This window comes from Platichthys flesus, chromosome 21 (genome assembly GCF_949316205.1).
Source record: "Platichthys flesus chromosome 21, fPlaFle2.1, whole genome shotgun sequence".
In the NCBI taxonomy this organism is placed as follows: domain Eukaryota; kingdom Metazoa; phylum Chordata; class Actinopteri; order Pleuronectiformes; family Pleuronectidae; genus Platichthys; species Platichthys flesus.
The window spans coordinates 11,598,522-11,616,392 of NC_084965.1; the positions used below are offsets into that span (position 1 = coordinate 11,598,522).

The window sequence follows — 17,871 nt, forward strand, 5'->3', positions numbered from 1 at the left end:
GTACAAAAATGAAACTGAATAAACAAATTTTAGCCTGTCACTACAATGCGAAGATGCACACACACACACCGCACACAAAAACAAACACACACACAGGTGCCAATGTGTGTGCTTCTATTCATCCCTTATTGGTGGAATACATTCCCCAGCCCCTAACCCCAACCTAAACTCTAACCATGACCCTGAACCATTAAGGCTCAACAGCCCTCCAAGCTCTCTCTCTATCTATCTCCAACAAAAACACACACACACACACACACACACACACACACACACACACACACACACACACACACACACACACACACACACACACACACACACACACACACACACACACACACACACACACACACACACACACACACACACACACACACACACACACCCCGTAAAATACCAGTTACCACCTAAGCTTGTGCGGTCACAATACAGTCTGCTATAAGGAGTTAGCCGTGCAACTCCTCATCTGTGCTTTGTTACAGTACAAGCAGGGGGGGGACGAGACAATATCGATGTTGTTTGTCTCCTGACACATGTGAAGACAGAGGTTACATCTTACTGATGTCAGACGAGAAAGACATAAACACCCCCCCCCCCCCCCCCCCAGAGGTTTCCCTTAGGGCTGCACCGAGAGAGAGACAGAGAGACAGAGAGAGAGACAGAGGAAAAGAGAGGTTACAAATGAACTTGAGAGGCTGACCTCATTTCAAATATGAGGATAAAGATCTTATAGGTGCACACAGACGGATGGAAAGACAGACAGATGGAGAGAGAGCGATATTTATTTTTCAAAGTCAATATTTTAGACCTCATGAAGCATTTGGTGATTTTGGGGCAAATATTGGGTATGGAGCAGAAATACAAAGATCACAGAAAACAACTCACGTCCACTCTTCCTTGCAACAGCAGATGGTTCGCTTTAGGACCCATGCAACACATAATCGACCTCCCCGTTCCTGGAAGCCAGTAGGCTCTGCTAGCTGTCAGGGAGCATCACCATTACAGTGATGCCAGTCTAGCGGCGAGCTAATCAGCTTCCCTGATGGAAGGGAAGTCCCTACTAGGACAATGGCAGCCGCGATGTAGGCCATGTCCCTTTCCCTTGCACGTAGCCCCCCCCCCCCCCCCCCCCCCCTTCCCTTACTTGACATTTTCTGCAGCAATGTGTCCTGTGTATCTAGTTGCCTATTGCACTGAAGATTCAACCTCCTGTCCGGATGAATTATGTTCAAAGAATTTTTTTCCACCTGCTATTTATTTGAGCGGCACGGCGTTGAAGACAGTCTATACAGCGCCTTCCCCTGCGAGTGTGTGTGTGTGTGCCATGCATAATGTAGAAAGTAAGCATATCTTTAAGTAGGAAAATGACAGCTCATTAAAAGGTCTAACCCACTCTCAGACCCTTCAGAGGTGTGTAGCGCCGAAAGGGGGGCTCCACACACGGCTCTGTAAAGGTTGAGACATGTCAAGAGCTGAAAGGAAAGGCTAAAAGGTGCTAGAGCCTTTTCTAGAAATTTGGCTTATTTCATCTTGCTTACATGGGTCGTTTGTTGCATGTGTATGATGAATAACACTACTATAATCTTGATAAGCTGTAACAGCCACATATAACAAAAACTTTCATTTTAATCACCTGTTTGCTTTAATGTCTATACTGTACCTCTGCGAAGTGGCTGGGTCTGCACAAATAAAAAGCACCACTGGATGGCGCACAAGGATCTTCGTTGGACTCCTAAAAAAAATGCACGTTTAAGTCTGGAATTAGAAACATATACATGCATGCCGGATGTACCATGCAACAGCAAGGTTATCCGCTGCAGCCCCCTTTCATTTCACATTAATCAGGCGGAGACATGAGAAACCCGGCGCATATAAATGACAGACGTTGAGGGGAAGTGATCTCTGCCGTCCTGCGGGGCCCCCGAGCCAACAACACTGAACTGATTAATATGTAAACATGCCCATTAATCCGCGCGTGTGCGCTTAATTGCGGGATACTTCCGAGGAGTCTCGTTGCAGTGGCTACACACAAAGGATGGGCGTGAGTTGTCCCTCGAAACGGAGCCCCCAGACTTTTTGCTGTTTTTTTCTCCTCGCACCAGCGATCTGAGCGCTCAGTTCACACAGTCTGCGAGAGACAGAGAGCGTGCAGCAGCGGGATGGACAGCGCAGGTAGGTCGTGATTTACCTTTTCTCGGGAGAAATACCTGCAAAGTGCTCGTTCCATCTTAGATACGAGTATTGCAGTGAGGATGCGAGGAGGGGATATCATTTCATGTAACGTCTCTTCTTTTTCTGCATAAGAAAAGGTTACAAAGTGCTGCTGCGCACAGTGTTATCAGGAGATACTCTGCAGTAGTCCAGATATGCGTTTTGTTAATAATTAAGCAAGCAGAAAATGAATGTGCTTATACAGATCGAGATAGTTTTAGAATGTTGGTTCGTTTTTACGCACGAAAGACATTTTACGCAGAAAGAATATAGAGAGATTTAATAACTAAACTATATGCAGCCCATCTCTTATTGCTATCGGACAGTAAAACTCTCGTTTTCACCTTCTTATCAACAGGATTTACGACAGCAGTTGTCTGAATACTCTCTCAAAATCAACTAAGACGCAAAGGAGGGAGGGGAGTCGCAGCCGGAGAGAGTCTGAGTGCGTCTGTGTCACAGGGTGTTTGAGAGAGTAAGGGGGCATCACAGATAGAGGAAGAGCGAGCGGGGAAGAGAGAAGGGAGTAAGTCTGGACCAGGTGATCGAACACTGACAAACCTCCAAGGGGCTTCCATCAGCGTGCACGGGATCAGCGATCTGACCATGGTGCCAGCGCACTTCCCGGGACCCTGTGCCATGCTGGCACTGACCCTCCTCTTGGGATGCGGCGTGGCTTCCTGCCTCGGCCAGAACGACACGGAGCCCATCGTGCTGGAAGGGAAGTGTCTGGTGGTGTGCGACTCGAACCCTTCTTCGGACGGAGGGGTTACTTCCTCGCTCGGCATATCGGTCCGATCCGCTGGGGCAAAGGTGGCTTTCTCCGCCGTGCGTGGGACCAACCACGAGCCGTCAGAGATGAGCAACACGTCAATGACCATCTATTTTGACCAGGTCAGAGGTCCACTGTATTTAGACCAACAACAGTGTAATATCAGCTTTGCTCCATCTTTACTTCTCATTGTTTTTCTCATATTCTCATCAACTTACATTGTACATATTTGCCGTCGGCGTAAACAACTTAATTAAGGTCATGATTCATGTATTTCCTATCATTCGGTGTGATCTCACCCGTGAATATCTCCAACCTAAACAAGATGCTATTTTCGTTACATTCGAACCGCTGCGTAACGACCGATTTGGAGATACCCTATCAAAACGAATCATCATCCATGAACGATCATTTATCACATTTGTATAATAGGCCTTGTTTGAATCTACGTGTGCAATGTGTAGTTTGTGTAACACAGGGCTGTTCCGATAAGTTTTCACGGCTGCATGTGAGGGCTTTTGGGCAGTGTACCAGAACCAGGCGATGTCTATAGTCACTGTGCGTGTCAGAGACAAACAATACACGGTAGCAGCTGCTGAAGCATGAACGTGGGAGAAAAAGAGAGCGCTGTCTCATTGTGCGCTCTTTTTGGTCACAGGTTTTAGTGAACATCGGCAACCATTTCGATCTCAAAGCGAGTGTGTTCTCGGCTCCGAGGAGAGGGATTTACAGTTTCAGCTTTCACGTGGTGAAGGTGTACAACAGACAAACCATACAGGTGAGCGATCAGCATAGATGTTGGTGCACAGACATGATTTTGAGACATTTTACAGCCAAACTGAATGTGAATCTCCACTTCCCCGCAGGTGAACCTGATGCAGAACGATTATCCGGTTATATCAGCCTTCGCCGGGGACCAGGACGTAACGAGAGAGGCGGCGAGCAACGGAGTACTGCTGATGGTCGAGCGGGAGGACCGAGTCTATCTGAAGCTGGAACGGGGCACCCTCATGGGCGGATGGAAATACTCCACCTTCTCAGGCTTTTTAGTCTTTCCTCTATAATCTAATCAGCGATGATCCACGTCGCCCGGGACTCTGCTTGTAGGGTTTGAGGAACAGAACGAAAAAAAAAAACGAAACGAAAAAAACCATGCCATTTATTTTTAACTTAAATAACTGTCAGCCAAGGAAGCCGACGAATATCTGTATACCTACACTCGTCCACTATCTAGTCTAATATGAACGTTTCCTTGGAGTTTCATATATCCAAATCCATCTGTCAACTTTTACGCAATCTGGATGATAAAACGTATCGATCGGCCAGTGGCGTTTTGCTTGTCGGGTTTGTGGATTTTTTTTTCTTGCTTGGGAAAACAAACTTTGCCAAACAGACAAACGGCTGAACCTGCAGGCAACGTGGACACTGGAGAAGACGAGGAGTGGAAGAACTGAAGTCCTGGACAGGCACGAGTGTGTTTTGCTCTATTTTATGTTTGTATAGCCTTAAAGAATATTATGGTTTCCGTCCAAGTGAAGTATATGGAATTATGGACACCCAGAGAAGGAGTGCTTTCCCACCCAAAGCATTTTTTTTTGCACGAACGGAAGTTTTTTCTTTTTCTTTACGTTTTCGTGCTGTCAAAGGTGTTGCGTTTGGATGCTGAACATATTGAAAATAAGCCAAATGTAGGCCGCTGACGAGTTTATTAAAAGAGAAAAAAAGGCGACATATTTCCGCCACTGGAGACGATTTAGAGCCCTTTTATTAAGAGAGAGAGAAAAAAAATAACAATGACATAATTTATAAAGTACATATTCACAATATTGTGTGTTCTACATTTCGGAATCTGCGTAGCTTTGACTGATTTAATGTTCAGTGACGTTGCTCACCAAATGTACATTGTGGAAATAATAGAAGAAATCCTTATGTCCCGCTTAATAAAAGATATTGTATTGTATAGGCTGAGCGCGTTTATCCCTTTTTACGCACACGACGGAGGAGAAGCTGAGAGGCCTCGACCAGCAGACAGACGCAGTCGCTGTCCGAGGTGCTGAAACCTTCTAGCGCCACTTTTTAATTAGGGGGAAAAAAGAGAGAGGCAGCACAGAGCCCGCACAGAGGCCCTGGGGGCAACTTTAAAATTGTAATGAACTTGTCCTTCTCTTTGTGGCTGATTATCAAATAGACTAACTTAGCTGGAATGGAAATACTGAGCTTCAGCTAACAGCGTGGCACGGCTATGGCGCTTTTACGCATGGCACGACAGACGGCTCAGAAACGCATTTACTTTACCCCCGATAACTTCTTCAAATAAACACGCATTGTGTGGATTATCACACCTGTTTAATGCTAATATGATAACGGGGAAAAAATCACGTCTATTCTGTAGTTTAACCCCGCCCTGTGGTGTAACTTTGGGAATGGTCACGTTGTTGGATGCCATCTTTTCTGAGAATCAATCAACCCCTCCCCCCGCGCATCTCTCTTGCTCGATCGCTAGCACACACACACACACACACACACACACACACACACACACACACACACACACACACACACACACACACACACACACACACACACACACACACACACACACACACACACACACACACACACACACACACAGAGTCAAACTACTTATACTCCCTCCCCATCAAACTAAAATCAAAGCCACGTCTGAATTATGATTCGGGAGATTCCGTCCAATCAAAGCAAAAAGGGTTACACTGTTTCTGAAACATTTAACAAATGTTTAAAACCCTGAGGAAACTTGGGTCCTACTGGTTTTGTGATGCACGCTGATGAGGTGAATTCAGGTGGGAAGCCTTCATCCCGTGTTGATATCCCTTCTGTGTGAGCTGCAGTGTTTGGAGCTTTTGAGATGTGGACTTAGCAAAAGTAGAAAGCGCTGGTGCTCAATGTCAGAGAAAGGTGTTTCCATGTTTTTGAATAATTGTGGAAATTGTGAGCTGCAGTGAGATTTTGGTAAATTTGGTCCACTTCATTGATCCGGTTGATGTGGGACTGTCGGGTCAAAGGTCAGAACATGTGTGGAGTCTTGCTTCAGCCGTGGATGATTCTTACTTGACCTGTTTTTATTGCTATGGGGCTGAATTATGCACTTTGTTGTGGTGACACATCTTTTAAGTTGTTTTGAACGTGCTTTGAGTCATTTCGTAAACATGTAGATGTGTAAGGGTTGTTTGGAAAAGGAAAAATAGTCACTAAACACTGGCAAAAAAAACAAAACCTATAGTTTCTTGTTGTGAAAAGGCAATATATAACAGTGTGGAGGACATTTTGTTTGAGATTAACCGGTTGACGACTCTGATTCATGAATCTGATCTTCTTCTACAAAAACATTTAGCAGCGGATTCATCTGATTCAACACAAAGTCTGTGACACTTGCAGAAACAGAAGGAGCAGAGTTAAGCCACTGTAAAGCCTGCAACACTTTATCCTAATCTTTAACTTGTTCAGACACAACCTACTGTTATACTTTATCAGGAACAAACACAAGGAAACAATATAGTTTTTTTCTGTTTAAGGATCCGACCCAAGAGCTGCTCGGCCGTTTGTAACTGATAAGACACATGTGAGCCTCTGGATTACCTCCTTATCCCTATATGGATATCTTGACTTTTTGAAAGTATACCTTCATCTTCTGAATAACACGAGACAACAGCTGAGAACAAAGGAGAGGAAGAGGACTTGCTGATGCCAGCAACAGGACTGCTCAAAAAGCAGCAGAAATTGCCAGCGTTTTAAATTGGCCTATAAAATGCTAATTGTGCCCATACCGTAATGAAAAGTCTCTTTCCAAATGACACCCTTCCATAATTAAGATAGGCGTAAAAAAAAGCCGTGCAGAAGAGTAAAAGAGAGATGAAAACACTATTTTTACATTGAATACCGTCAAATGAGTCGGACATAATTTCCTCACCGGAAAGAAAGGATTTAACTTTCATGCATGGGATGATAACATTGTTTAAATTCTTATCTAGGGCGATTGGTAATAGGCACGTAATACGACAAAAAATCCATAAATGCTGGGATAAGGCTGCAACTTTTACTAACTGGGGTTTGTTTTGGTTTATGCCGGTGCCCTCATAATCAGAGAGCGTAAGTGTACGATTTGTCCGCCCACTAAAATCAGCGTTCAAACGTAGGTGCCATTTTTAACGAAGCACAGAAGGGATTTTACTGTGCTTTACAGGCCACACGCAGTTAAGTGCAAAACTTTAAGTCGCCATTAAAAAGCCCTGAACTCATGTGGACTTCTGTCTTTCATGACCGGGCAATATTTGCTCTTGCGTGGTTTCTTTAAAGATCGCCGGTTGTCCTCGTGAGACACAGACTTCTGAGGGCGGCTTCTTTCGTGGTGTGTGATTGGAGGACGCAGCACTTGCACCGAGATCACAGGCTGGCGGCACCGCGGGGCCCCCGCGCTCTATGCATTGGAATCTAAATTATGTAATGGACTCATCAGGCGAATGTCATCTTTGGTTCCAGACACTCGTGGAGAATGTCAGCTTTTTCATTAATGAGGTTGTTTGAGTGTGTAAACACCCAACCAAGCTCAAACAAGCGATGCACATTTAGCCATTATGTACATGTTTGCACACACATTCTCAAACACAGAAGCACACACACACACACACACACACCGAGACAGTTAAATTCCTGCTCTTTCAGCCTTGCACAATTCAGCTCCTGATTTGAAACACATTTGAATCCTGCTGTGGCAAAAAAAAACACATTAAAACAATTTCAGCGACGAGAATGAAAGTTGTCTGGCGTGGGGTCGAAAGCTGTGATCAAGACATTCATACTCTGACTTTCATTCCAGCGCCTTTTGTAGTGTATAAACATTTAATTACATCTCTCACACATATCTCCAGCGGGTGATCTGTTTAGTGGGAGTTTAGCAGGTAGTGTCATTCGCCTCCATTTGTGTTTGTGTTTGAGTTTGTGCAAGAAAAAGATGAATGTCGCCCTCCAAGAGTTTGTCTGTATCTTTAATTCTAGGGAAAACGTCTGTCCATGGGAAAATAGCTTTGAAATAGGTCATTCATAAACTTGCTGCTGGCACAGACCAATCTGCATGTGCATCCATCCCTGACATAATACACCATTTTGTGTCATAACCTAGTCGGTATGCACATGAATTTGGCTTCAATATCCCAAACCAGAGGGAAATCACTGGTTTAAGTTAAACATGCTGCAAATTTTGGAGTCAACTGGCGCTTCACTTTGAAATTCTTTTTTTGCGGAGTTCAATCTTTGCAGAGGTCTCCATAGCTCACGCTGACGATGCACTTGACCTCAACAGGAGACGTTTCTGTCTGTGTCACAGTGAGAAGCGTTGATCCAGCATTTACGTTTTTTCCTTTTGGAGGCCCCGAGAAAACTGAAAAGCTGCGAGTCCAGGACGAAGCAGTCTCCCGACCCATCTTGAATCCCAACTCGTGGTTTAGGAGCAGAAAAGTTGAGCGCCTTGGTTCACTTGCTTCCTCTGAGAGACGCATTAAAAGACTAACAAGGGGCTGAGCGAGCGCTTAAGATATCAACCAGAGATTCAACACGTAATTATCGCTAAATGCCCATGTGACCGGGGTGTCAGTTTGACTAATTAAGCCGAGTTTGATGCAAAAATTTCAGTTTCTGAATTTCTATAGCCCCGTCTTTTGGTTCTCTGCCATATGAAATCAGTGTGTGGACATGAATTGTGTTTTTTCTAAAGACACACGCTGCCAAAGGAGAGATGCGCTGACAAGATTTCCAGCCTTTCCTTTCCCTTTGATTTCAGATGAGCTAAATACATTGGTATGCATGAGAGGAAGGGGGGGAAAGAACCCTCAGAAAAGGTTTCTTTTGCCATAGAATCATTTTCTCCCAGTCCTAGCTCCTGTTATGGCTGAAATTGCCTTAAGTGTGATTGTGAGTGCGAATAAGCCTTTCACAGCATTATTTTTATTCAAGCTGTTCCCAGGCAAACCTACAGGCAGTTCCTTTTGGGTCTGAAATGACGCTTAGGGGCCCACTCAGTCTAATATCTAATGTGGCTGCGGGTAAAAAGGAAAACGCAAATTGAACGTCTGGATTTGTCGCCAATTTTAATGGCCCAGACCTCTGTGTGTGTTTTTTTTCCGAAGGCTTCCTCACAAATGAGCCCTGCTAATTTCATGGGCCGTTGTAATGGCGGCATTTTGTCTGCAAGGCTCTGAGACGTAACCAGACATAAAACCACCTGTGCCCTCTTCTATGGAGGAGAAAGCATTTTCACACTGAATGGATTTTTCCCTTATATTCTATTCCGAATAAAAAGATCACATCGGATTATAAACATGGGTCAAATATCAGATTTCACCTGAGGCGTTGGTTTAACGCTTAAGGTGGTGCCGACCCAGCTAATTTGCACTTGAATGGAGAAAGACACTGACGCGAGCGGAGGAGGCGCTGAAAAGGACAACATGTGGCGGTGGCTCGTTAATAATGCATTTGTTTGCCGAACAAACAAATAGAGGCATAACACAGACAAACATCCGTCACAGAACCGCCTCTGTGAACAGGCCCATCCCTGAAGAAAGAGGAGCGAGGTGTGGGGAATGGGAGTGGGGGGCAGGGAGAAAGTCTGTTTATTCCTTCTGCCACAGCCTGCAATATCCATACTGCTGAAACACGCAATTCCCCCAAGACAACACAAACCACGTCCAAGCCCACCACGCAGCAGCCCCCCCCCCCCCACACACACACACAGACTGGAGGCAACGTGGAACCTCGCAGGCAGACCCGGGCTCATATGAACAAGTCCTTGACGCGGTGGTTCCAATGCATCATCCATCTTCCACATTAGATTCAGGCACAGCGGAGCCGGAGAGGAAGCACCCCGGACCCACAACCCTAACCAGTTTAACTACATTCATTAGAATGGCAAAAAAGTGGGCCTCAGCACAACAATTTGGGGTGGTGGACAAAACACACACGCGCAAACACACACACACACTGTGGGTCGTTGATCAGGGAAACACAAGCAAATACGCACACATGAAGATATTCACTGCAGAAGCAAGAAGACTATTTTAACAGGTGTAGGTGTGGATTCTGGTTATGGTAATTTTATAGATCGCTTCGAAGGGATATGCTGCAGGATTTAAATGTTACATTTCTTGCCCCAGTAACTGGAAATAGACCATCACCAACCACCGCCAAGAAGCTTGTTCATGTTACATTGCTAATGGAAACCCACACAGAACTCAATATATTGACTACAGATTGTTTTCTGGGCAGATGAGAAAAATTTGTGCCATATTGTTTTTTTTATCTTCACGAATTCAGGTTTAAAAAAAAAAAAAGTAAGATGAGTGTTCTTTCTACAAAACACACGCACATGAATTGAGATAAATACATCATCAGCAGATCTGGAAGTCAAACTATTGAAACCTATTGAATATTTCTATTAATCCTCTGAGGGAGTTCCCTGTCACTGTACAAATGTAAATAGGGTAATGAAAGATTTAATTTAACCCAGTTCATGAAACCTGTTGTTCTGCTCTGTTGGTCAAATTGGAGCTGTTTGCTAATACCTCCCCGTTGTGCTTTATAGATAGAACAGGGTTCATCCATCCATGTTACGACCAATACACAGCTCATCCCTTTTAAGACGACAAAAGCTGCGGTGGTATCTGGAGAGTTAGACGAGGGAGCGTGTGTGGTTTGTATTGATTACATCCTGCGGACGGAATGTGATGTTTTGTTCATAAGTCACATGAGAATCAGTCGACACGTAGAATGAGTCACGACGTGGTAAAACAATAATAAAAAAAAAAAAACGTGTATCAATGTGCAGAAAGAGGTCAGTTTTTATTACAAAAACATGAGGTGTTCACTAGGAGCTGAATTCAGATCAGGCTGTGCTCACTTGATAATTAGTGCTGCTCAATACAGGATGCACGCTGTGGAAAACAGACAGCTTCAGCTTATGAATATTTTCTTTATATTGACTTTGATTACACATTCATTTTAAATAACATTAGGTTTGTCCAACATGAGCGGAGCACTACATACTAAATCGACACTGTTTGAACCACACATACATCTTCAAAGCAGTTTGTTTACAAAAAGGTCATCAAACCCTTCAACTTGATACAAACAAGACGAGTCAATCACACTGTGGCTTTGGATGATCACTGCCGATTGATAATGTAAGAAGCTGACGTCCAGGAGGAGGGGGGGGGGGGGGCGTGGCTCAGGAGACACAGCCGGTCAACCTACACCTGTGAAGTGCTTTGTGGTCATCAAGAATTCGAAAAAGTGCTTTACAAATACAAACCCTTTCCCGTAAGAAGGGCCGCTGCATGGGGCAGAACGGAGTCGTGGTGTGGCCGGGGCTTTAAAGGAATTCAGGGGGTCAGGACTCAAGGTGGGGACACGTCTCCATGAGCTTTACAAGCCTCGACATCCTCCCTGTGGCTCCTGGGACGGCCAGGGTGCGATCCAGGACGACCTTGTTACATCACAACAAGCCTCACCTCCTCTCCCGATGATGAGGGCAGCCATCATGGGTAAATGTTTGACTGTGAGCCGAGGCTCTGTCTCTTTCAGGCCTTTGATCAACATGATGACATGGGGGTGAGAAATGAAGGAGGATGGAGCAGGAAAGAAGTTAATACCATTCAGGTAGGATGAGGAAGGGGATTCTTTGATTTTGAGGACCAGTTAGACATGAGTGATGAAATGATGTAAACATACCCTTCCTCTTAACACTAACAGCACTACATACATGTGTAAAACCAGTTGTCAATCAAACTTTGGCTCATCACTGCCAATTTAACTTCACAAATAGCCAGTGAAATGTGTTTGCTGAAATCGACATTCCTTTCTCAGATGTTTTGGAGCTTTGGGGTTTCCCCACCACTCAAAAATGAATTTGTTGATTAAATGTTTTAAATTAGATTTATTTAATACATCCCTGCCGTCAGGAGGTCCTCGGGTTCCTTCACACACGGTGGGAGAGAGACGCGGATGCACAGCGCTCTTAAAACTTTACTTTGTTTAGTCTACGTTCACGCGAGTTAATTTCATTTTCTCGCTTTCCGAGTGCGAACACGCTACATATTAAAATGCTGCCATGAATCAGATGCAGTGTGGACTCAGGACACGCTGCTTCCTGAGTCATGGTCGTTTGCACATTCATTTAATGCAATTATAACCATGAGCTGCTGTTTAGGGACAAATCATTTAGTTTAACCTAAATAGCTTAAACGATATGGGACATTTAAAATAGGAACTATATTTACCAAACAAGTTGACTACAAGAGTAACTTTACTGCAGCATAAGATACAGCACATGAAATTATGTACTTATTTATTTATTTCAGGGTCATCACAAGTTAAACCGCCATGACTCCACTGAGTTCCTGATTTGGTGCAGCTACAGTAGATTGAATTTAAAGAGACATAGCTTCAATCAAGCCTCACCAAATTTCACACATTAATAAATATCAGTCACCCGAGATGGGCCTGACATTTTTTTTCAAATCAAGAATCCAGGAATTATTCTCTGGGAAATCGGTGAGAAACCTCGGAGCATTAACGAAAGCATCCGCACCAACATTCAATGGGTTCTTTCTCCATGACCCAAACCACATCCTTCCACCAGGTTTTGTGGAAATCCGTTTAATTATTTATGTTTTATTTCGCTCAGAAACCGACCGACCAACAGATGAACAGGGGTGAAACCATAACCTCCTTGCAGCTTCTACAGCAACATGTGTTTTGGTTGAGACAGTTTTTGACTGTGCTGTACGGATTTAGCACCAAGCTATACTCTCTCTTTTTTCCCACATCCAATAAACCGTGCTATTAAAACTAATCAACGAATTATGCATTAATGTAAATTCTTTACTCGGGGGCTTTCAAGTCACTTGTCCAGAACAAATCCAAGTATCACATTTTTTAATAAAGAATGGCTTTCGATTATCGTTTAATTTATGGCGCTGAGGAATCAGTGGAGTTTCATTTCTTCCTAAACAAACAATTTTTTATGATTATTCTGACAGAAATCCAAGGTTTGCATGTAACGTCTGCATGAATATTTGAATATCCGTGACGGTGCGTGAAGAAGGGATAAAGACATTAAGCATCGCATCCTCATTAAAACGATCAACGGAGGTAAATCAAACAGCGTCATGAATAAAAAGTTCCAATGTAGAAACATGTCAGCTGATTATTTGATATTATCCAGTTACATCAGTGAGATGGCGGCGGCACCTTCTGCTTTAAATGCAGTTTTCCTGCTCCGACATTGTTGCCGTGACTAAACGAAGCCTGTCCGGTTCCACACCTGACAAGATATTCAGCGAGCGATGAACAACAGGTGACGCTCCACGTGTTAACACCGTCTCTCATCATTCAGTGTCAAACACACCTACCCTGAACACTTCGTATATATATCGCGACCAGGGAACGAGATGTCCTCGGTGCACAGAGGGTCTTTGCATGTGGACATCCGCGGGCATAGTTATCTTTCTCTCTAATAAGCTGCTGTCCCGGATTCCTGGATGATGATGATGATGATGATGATGCTGCCTTTTAATAATGATACCAGCGCATTGTATTCGCCATAAACCGCCTCTATACCTGCTGCTGGAGAGCTGGACACGGCTACAGTCGCACAAACAACATGCCGACATAGGAAATGAAGGGTTTCTTACAAAGATTACAAATATGGTACGTGAACAACACTGACATTTAATCAGGGCCTGGGACTTGTTAAATATACATGGGCTTTTCCCACAGAGAACCATTTACTGGCAGATTTCAGGTCTTGACCCATAGTTTTGGTTTTACAGTGTGTACTCGGAGGTATTTTAAGAGCCAGAATAAACAGGAGGGATTAAAGGAGTCCATGCATTTCATGATAAAAGGTTTTTTTTATAGGGGTGTTCCATATCTTTTCATTTGACTTGTAATTCATGTCAGTCCTTTTTTTTGGCCTATACATCTTTAAAAAATTCCAATATCGACAAATTGCAGGTTGCTGAAGGTTCAGATCGATGTCTCCGCGGAAAAGGGAAATAAAAGCCAGAGCATGTCGAGCTCCTCTCATCATAAACATATGGGTGGAGAGGCTTCGGCGGAGGCACCGGATTGAGCCTGTGTTCATCTGAGTTCCTCCACTGCCTCGGGCATCACGGGGGACCTTGAGGAGCGCTACAGGCGTGTTTAAGGGCAGAGAGAGCGGCGCCGTGGTCTGCAATCACTCTGCTGGAGTGAGAATGGAAATTCGTGTCACTGTCAATAATCCATTTAATTTTAAACAACCCCCGATAACAAGAGAGCACCGTTTGTACAGCATCACAGCTTTATAAAGGTTTTATGTGGAAGAGCAAGGTATTTCACAGAGGACTGGATGAGGGGTGTGTTGGATTTGATGATGGGGGCCAAGGGAAGGGATGAGAAGGGGTTGAATGGATGGAAATGAAGAGGATGAACGGGGGCCGGATCGTCTTGGAGTCCAGGGGTCGAGGATCAAGGTGGGGGGCACGTCTCGATGAGCTTCACTAGCTTTGTCGTCGTGTGATTTCTACGAAAGCCAGACCTGCTTGTTGCCTCACAGCAAACTCAATGGGCTTTTAAATCTCCAAAGTAACCGAACAGGACCATAAGAGAGCGGTTACAGACGCAACAGATGAGGAGGGCTGCTGCCAGAAGTAAACATTTAGGTGTGAGCTTAACAAACACAAGGGGCTGACAGCAGGGATGAATAGAAGGTTGAATGCATGAGTCAAGGTGTGGCCTGAGCATCTAGGAATCCAGGGGTCGAGAATCAAGTCTCAATGAGTTTCGCAAGCTTTATCAACCCCCCCCCCCCTCCCTCCCGTACGGTTCCTGGGACAGCCAATGTGACCTCGGACCTTCGTCCTCAACAGAGTGGTTGGTATCCCGTGCGGTGGGTTTCGATCAGGAGGCCTGCTGTCAGAAGAAAACCTTTTGTCGAGAGCTGAGGTTCGGTCTTTCTCAGGCCCGTTGATTAATATGTTGACACGGAGGTGAGGAATGGAAAGGGCTGGAGCTCCTGGTGGCAGTTTGATGAAGTAGCGCGCTTGAGTCGAGGAATTGTATGATTTTGAGAGCTGAGAAGGCGTGAGTGATGAAATGACATAATGGAAGGAAACTCTTGTTTAGTAGTTTATTAAAAGTTTTGAAACTCTTTTCCCTTGAAAAAACTGACCGTCTAACGGATCTCTCATGTCACTAGTGGCTCATAAGCTGGCTCCTGTATTGCAAATCATTTCCCTCGTTACCCTTAAACATTAAGTGTTGATTAAGAGCAACAATTAGCTGATTAACGGGAAGTTATCTTAAAGGAATATTTCTTGGCCGGGCCTGGTTGCCGTGGGAACCAGCGGAGGAATAACTTGGCACATAACCCAGTGAATGGATTGAACGGATACAACAGTCATATAACCTGTTAATTGGTCTGTTTTAGAGGTGACGCATGGCTGAGTGCGATACAATTGCACACAGCGAGGTCAGCAGTTACACCCTGTTTGCAGTCGTGTGCTAAGCTAAGTTAAATCACGTGAGTTCTGTGTCAATGTCATCAAATTATTTTTTTAAATGTGTATTATTCCCAAAATGTGAAACCTCCATAGTGTTTAAACTTGACTGGGGACTGACTATACTGAATTGAAGTGTTCTCTTTCCTCATTCCTCTGCCGACAGTTCTGATTTTCCTTAATGCAACCACTTAAAAATCATATTTTAATTCTTTGAACACTGTTATCCCTCAACTCGTTGGTCCCTCGGTGTGGGAATGAGCTGGTGTGTTGTTGTGTTACTCTGGCCCCTGTTGGGAGACTGGTGCGAACGTTGGCTCGAATCACATGTTTAAAGGATGCATTACAGAGAGCCCACATTGGGCAGAACCTTGTGCGGGATCAATGCGGGCATGCTGATGAGCTCTGCTCAGATGTTGCCAGAGGCGCCGTGATAATAGTCAGTGCAAGCAGAATCCTTCCAGGGGCACTGATGGTTCAGGAGGAATTAATGAAATACACACCAAACACACTAACACGCACACACGGGCTCATTATTGGTGACTCACCGACATCATACTTAAAGGTGAGAGGTCAGACGCACGTTCTCTGTCCAGGAAATTAAATTCAGCCATCACAGCCGACCCCGAGATTACAACTCCTGAGACTTCTGAGAATCCCTTCGCACCAACACAAGGATTCTCTCCACAAACAGCACAAACCCACACTGAATTCCATCACTTCCACTGCTTTAATATTCAGTATATTGAATGAAAACATAATTCAGAATAGTTTAAGGACATTTAGAATTACAAGGCAGTGAAGCAGTGAAGAGCTCAGAAAATCCATTTTGTTCCGTGTCTGGTTTGTGTTGAGATTTTGCCCAATCACAGTCCCTCCCCATCCACTCTGCCCCAGTTCTCGAACAGTCCCCATCTGGTTTGACAGTCTGTTTTGATGGAAATCATTTGTTTTTTTTTTCTCCCCTCTCATCTCCACTCTCTGCTGTTGCGTTTTTTTTGCATGAAGTTTCCCTGCGATCATGGCTCAGGCGCTTCAGATGAAACTGAGACATGATCACAGCCTCTCCAGCGACGCCACCAGTGCGTCCTCGCGGAGCCTCGCCCACCCTTGGGGGGTCGGACTGTGCACAATAGGATCCCTGTAATTTCACCTAAAGTAGGCCTTGGGAAATTGGGATGGAAACTGCATTGCCATGTCTCTGTGCTGCTGTAAATCGAGGACTTTAAACCATCTGTTAATTTTTTTTATCTTGAATTTGTACAGGCTGTTTCATCTTATTCATCTCCCAAGACCATTAGTCAGTCTAATCGCTGAGCTGGGTCATGTGTTCGCTCTTATTTCCTTTTGTCTACTTTTCTCTGAAATATAAATGGATTTCATCGTTGAAGTTGAATAATTAAATGATTGACAAGTTAGCTATTTGAAAAAAAAGACCCAATTTCCATCTTACTTTGTTTGATGAATTGAAGCATGAATTTAAGGCCACATCCACACTTCTATATTCTCAATTGGAAAAAGCATTTTTCAACTATAACCATCCCCCCCCCCCCCCCCCCCCCCGGGGCATTTTTGCACTAACATGCCCGAAAAATGCAAGTAACGTGAGCACTCATGTACACTGGGCATGCACGTGTCGGTGTAAACAGGAATTGCTCACATATGAGCAGCTGTGTCATTGTTAAATACAGAATTTAACTGCACAGCAGCTGTTAGAGAGGATAACGCTCGTGATTGATTTACCGTGTTGTGTTCGACCATAGCCAATGGTTTTCTTTCGGAAATGGTCCATGTGATGGGACCCTGACGCATTAACCAAGGCTACGTCGTGACTAAAAAGACCCAAACAGCAAGTGGTTGTGTCCACGTCATTGTTTCCGAACATCGTTTTTTTCTGCCCGTTCAAATTAAAGTGCAGCGCTGGAGTTATCAAGCTAAAACTGGGCTTGAAGCATTTTAAATTCTGAGTTTTAGCGACTCTAAAACTCTATCTTACTGTGGACTCCATAAAGGAGGAGTTTTCCTCATACTCCCACATAAACATATGTGGGTGTATCCTAATATATATGAGGTTATGATGCTGATTTCAGTGCTTTATTGAGCTAAAAGCTAAAAAGAGCGTTGCAAAATTCTGGAAATATTCAAAGCTGGAAACTTTCCAAGGGAATTAACGGGAATACGCGGGATTATACGGGAATAAACGGGAATTAACGGGAATTAAGGGGAATAAACTGGAAATTGTTTGGATAATTTATACTAACTGTATTTACCTTGTCATATACAGACATAAATATAAAAATGTTGTTTTGTCATAGG

At 44.2% G+C, this 17,871-nt stretch overlaps 1 protein-coding gene and 1 long non-coding RNA gene across 2 annotated transcripts in view; one reads left to right on the top strand and one right to left on the bottom strand.

The window, feature by feature from the left end:
- The first annotated feature begins 1,970 nt into the window (after nucleotides 1–1,970).
- cbln2b (cerebellin 2b precursor) lies at nucleotides 1,971–4,946 on the top strand. Its single transcript, XM_062379038.1, has 4 exons — nucleotides 1,971–2,175; nucleotides 2,573–3,108; nucleotides 3,645–3,764; nucleotides 3,853–4,946. Exons 2-4 carry the CDS (start codon nucleotides 2,821–2,823, stop codon nucleotides 4,048–4,050), a joined length of 606 nt encoding a protein of 201 aa, XP_062235022.1. The 5' UTR covers nucleotides 1,971–2,175; nucleotides 2,573–2,820; the 3' UTR covers nucleotides 4,051–4,946.
- A 9,073-nt stretch (nucleotides 4,947–14,019) lies between these two features.
- The window catches only part of LOC133932374 (uncharacterized), a 35,708-nt gene continuing 31,856 nt past the window's right edge, over nucleotides 14,020–17,871 (bottom strand). The window contains exon 3 of the long non-coding RNA XR_009911944.1: nucleotides 14,020–14,260. This is a non-coding gene — a long non-coding RNA (uncharacterized LOC133932374). The remainder of the gene's footprint in view (nucleotides 14,261–17,871) is intronic.

Bases quoted from the DNA above. Each gene is read 5' to 3' on its own strand.
- cbln2b (XM_062379038.1), top strand. From the start codon at position 2,821: ATGGTGCCAGCGCACTTCCCGGGACCCTGTGCCATGCTGGCACTGACC. The intron at 3,109-3,644 runs GTCAGAGGTCCA...TTTTGGTCACAG, and splicing joins TGACCATCTATTTTGACCAG to GTTTTAGTGAACATCGGCAA. The intron at 3,765-3,852 runs GTGAGCGATCAG...ACTTCCCCGCAG, and splicing joins ACAACAGACAAACCATACAG to GTGAACCTGATGCAGAACGA.